The sequence below is a fragment of the Erythrolamprus reginae genome, chromosome 2, assembly GCF_031021105.1.
Source record: "Erythrolamprus reginae isolate rEryReg1 chromosome 2, rEryReg1.hap1, whole genome shotgun sequence".
NCBI classification, from domain to species: domain Eukaryota; kingdom Metazoa; phylum Chordata; class Lepidosauria; order Squamata; family Dipsadidae; genus Erythrolamprus; species Erythrolamprus reginae.
The window spans coordinates 230,999,978-231,004,132 of NC_091951.1; the positions used below are offsets into that span (position 1 = coordinate 230,999,978).

Genomic DNA, 4,155 nt, shown 5'->3' on the forward strand with positions numbered 1-4,155 from the left:
TTCAAACCGGCCACTAGCGGCCGGGAAATGGGGAGATATTAATGCATGTCGGATCCCTCTTTCGGCCAGGAAGACCTCCATTTGCCTGGAGGTTAGTTGTGGGGTGATGTCCTGGACTAATAGGAATTCGTCCAGCTGCTGTTGCCATTCTCCAGGTGCTGACCGGTGCAGGGCTTCTTTTGTGAACCTCACCATGCGTTCAAACCGGCCACTAGCGGCCGGGAAATGGGGAGATATTAATGCATGTCGGATCCCTCTTTCGGCCAGGAAGACCTCCATTTGCCCGGAGGTTAGTTGTGCACCGTTGTCTGAGACGAGCACATCCGGCAGTCCATGTGTTAAGAAAAGTCTCCGCAGCCCCTTTATTGTAGCTGCTGTTGTAGTTGAGGTCATTAAGACAATCTCCAGCTGCTTGGAGTATGCATCGACCACAATGAGGAATGATTGTCCCGCTAGAGGTCCTGCGAAGTCTATGTGTATTCGGGACCATGGTCCCTTTGGTGTCTCCCACTCCGTTGGTTTGGTCTTTGGTGGGTCTGGGCGAGTTTGTTGGCATGGGTGACATGTGGCTACCCAGGTTTCTATGTCCTGATCTAAACCTGGCCACCAAAGGTGGCTCCTGGCCAGGCTTTCATCTTTACCATGCCTGGGTGATCCTGGTGTAACAATTTCAATGCTTTCTTCTGCAGCTGTTTAGGAATTACCACCTGTCACCCCACAATATGCAATCTCTTAATACACTTAATTCAGTTTGTCTGTTCTTGAATACCTGACATGTCTCTTTTGGAATTTTCCCCGGCCACCCTTTAAGTACCCATTGTTTTACTCGGGATAACAAGGGGTCTATTTCTGTCTCTCTGGCTATTTCCGCTGCCGTTATTAATGGGTTTTCTTGCATTTCTATCAGCAATACATTGGACGCTGGGGCTGGGTCGTGTACTAATTCTGCCTGAGGACACCTACTTAACACGTCTGCGTGCCCAATTTCTTTCCCCCTCCCTGTGCTTAAGTACATAATTATAAGCAGCTAAAAAGATCGTCCAATGGGTCATTCTCGGAGACAGAAATGTGGGGGTCTGCTTATCTCCTGCTAAAATGCCTAACAATGGCTTGTGGTCCGTAATCAATGTAAAAGGGTGGCCAAACAAATATCCATGGAAGCGTTTAACGCCTGCAACTAAAGCTAATGCCTCCTTATCTAAATGAGAGTAATTCCTTTCTGCAGGTGAAAGGGTTTTAGAATAAAACGCAAATGGGGCATCTGCGCAGGGAAAACAGCCGCGTGTTCCTCTTTTTTAAACTTTCGCAACAAGGTTTCCCTTGGCCGCGACTTAAGCCAATCAGCGGTTACCTTTATTTAAAAGTACAGTGGTACCTCGAGATACGAGTTTAATTCGTTCCGGACCTGTGCTCTTAAGTCGAGCAGCTCTTATCTCGAACGACTTTTCCCCATAGGAATTAATGTAAATAATTTTAATTGGTTCCAGCCCTCAAAAAACTCACAAAGTTAGTCTAAATTATGCAAAAATACATGTTTTTAATGAAGAAATGTACATGTACATATAAATGAATAATGAAGTTTCTTTCACTTAACTTGTAAACTTTCTTAAACTTTTAAATTTACATATGTACACAGTAGTCTAATCATCTGTTTTTGCCTTTTTGGCTGCACTTTCACTTGCAGCAGCTCTTTTCGTAAGAAATTTGTCCAATGACATCTGCTTTTGCCTGCTTTTCAAAATGTTGCGAAAGTGAGTCAATGAGGTGTCATTGAAAAGTGCTGCTGAACGACTCGTGGCTACTTTCTCTGGGTGATTTTTTTCCACAAAACTGACAACGTTCTCCCACTGCGCTAGCATCGCTTTTATCTCACTGGTAGGAATGGCTTTCTGTGGTTCCTGTACCTCTTCCTCACTGCTGCTCATCTCTTGGGTCATCTCCATCTGTTGCATCTCATGGAGCGCCTTCAGGTCCTCTGTAGAGAGCGGTTCTTCATACTCTTCGACAAGCTCATTGATGTCACCCTCGTCTACCTCCAGACCCATACACTTACCGAGTGACACAATCTCCTCCAATGGGGTGTCAGTCTCGGTGATGTCCTCGGTCTCACCCTCGGGCTCAGCAGAGTCCCTTGGTGCAACAGCAGCAGGCCACAACTTCTTCCACGCCGAGTTCAAGTTTCGCCTTGACACTTCTTGCCAGGCAAGGTCAATGATGTTAAGGCAAGAAACGATGTTAAAATGATCCTTCCAAAACTCACGCAGTGTCAAGTTGGTGTTCTCTGTTACATCGAAACATCGGCGGAACAGATGCTTCATGTACAGCTTCTTGAAGTTAGCTATGACCTGCTGATCCATTGGTTGCAGGATTGAAGTCGTGTTGGGTGGGAGAAAGACAACCTTCACAAACTGAAATTCTTCAAGGATGTCCTCTTGAAGAGCAGGTGGGTGGCCTGGAGCATTGTCGAGCAGCAGTAAGGCTTGTAGGGGGAGTTCATTACTCAAAAGATATTCCTTCACCGTAGGACCAAAAGCAAGATTTACCCAGTCCACAAAGAACTGCCTCGTTACCCATGCCCTTGCATTGGAGCGCCACAGGACATGGAGTCTTTCCTTTAGAATTTTGTGCGTCTTGAACGCGCGAGGATTCTCCGAATGGTACACGAGAAGTGGCTTCACTTTACAGTCACCCGACGCGTTTGCACACAATGCAAGGGTTAGACGGTCCTTCATGGGCTTATGTCCTGGCAGGCTCTTTTCCTCGGCAGTAATGAAGGTCCTACGGGGCATTTTCTTCCAAAACAGCCCAGTCTCATCACAGTTAAAGATCTGTTGAGAGACATAGCCTTCTTTTTCAACCAGGCTAGCAAAACGCATAACAAACTCCTCCGCTGCCTTGATGTCTGCACTCGCTGCCTCCCCATGCCTAACCACTGAGTGAATGCCACTTCTTTTTCTGAACCTGTCAAACCACCCATGGCTTGCCTTGAACTCATCTGGATCTCCCGACGAGGATGGTTCATTGCTCTTTAGATCGGAGAATATCGCACGTGCCTTCTCGCTGATGACCACCTCTGTTATTGTATCTCCGGCCAGCTCCTTTTCTTTTATCCAAATTAGCAATAACCTCTCCATCTCTTCATGAACAGACGTCCTAAGTTGGGAAATTATCGTCGCACCTTTTGCTGCTTTTACACCTTTAAGGATGTCCTTCTGCTTCAGGATTGTACAGATGGTGGACGTGCTGCGTTGGAACTTCCTCGCAAGATCAATAACACGAGTCCCTTTTTCGTGCAAATTAATGATCTCCTGCTTCGCTTCTATGGATATCATCATCTTCTTCTTCTTCTCAGCGGCCTTTTTTGGAGCCATCCTCGCTCTAAACACCGACACCACCGAGACAACTTAGGAAGTTCGGCTCCTATCCCGAATTTGCCTGCAAGCAGAAAAATTAAAATCAGCCAAGTAAGAAAGTTTTAATGCCAACACTTAGAAGGTCCTATTGGTCAGCACTTTGGCCCACAAGCCTATTTGCTCCTTCTGGGGGAAGCCTCTGACCATCCTTTGATAGGACTAGAATTAGAGAAAGTGGATGTAGAAATCCTATTTATTCTATGGTCTCAGAAATGGAGTGCAGAATGAATAAATCATTAAAGGTGATGTTTCTTCTGACCTTGCTAGGCCAAGTCAGGAAATGTAGACATTACAAGAACTTATTGTTATTAATAAGATGATAAGCTGAGAGCTTCCCTTCCCTTCCTCTTTTTACCCAAAACAATCAACATGGCAAACTTTATTCAACTTCTCTGCCACCCAATCCTGTAGGACAGAGGTCCCCAACCTTTTTTGCACCAGGGACCGGCTTTAAGCTAGACCAGTTTTCCATGGCCCGGTGGTGGTGGGGAGCTAGCTGTCAGCGGCGCCGTAAAAGGGGCGATCAAGAGAGGAATGGGTGAATGAATGGACGGTGGGTGGGAAGGAAGGAAGGAGAGAAAGCAAGAGAAAGAAAGAAAGCAAGAGAAAGAAAGAAGAATGAAAGAGCAAGAGAGCAAGAGAGAGAAAGAAAGAGAGAAAGAAAGAAAGCAAGAGAAAGAAAGAAAGCAAGAGAAAGAATGAAAGCAAGAGAAAGAAAGAAGAATGAAAGAGCAAGAGAGCG

At 45.9% G+C, this 4,155-nt stretch overlaps 1 protein-coding gene across 1 annotated transcript; it reads right to left on the minus strand.

Moving 5' to 3' along the window:
* Nucleotides 1-1,640: 1,640 nt before the first annotated feature.
* On the minus strand, nt 1,641-3,371 carry LOC139159524 (tigger transposable element-derived protein 1-like). The gene has a single exon (XM_070736835.1). The coding sequence runs from the start codon at nt 3,369-3,371 to the stop codon at nt 1,641-1,643; it is 1,731 nt and encodes a 576-aa protein (XP_070592936.1).
* Nucleotides 3,372-4,155: the final 784 nt, after the last annotated feature.

Excerpts from the sequence above, each read along its gene's own strand:
- LOC139159524 (XM_070736835.1), bottom strand. The coding sequence starts at position 3,371 with ATGGCTCCAAAAAAGGCCGCTGAGAAGAAGAAGAAGATGATGATATCC.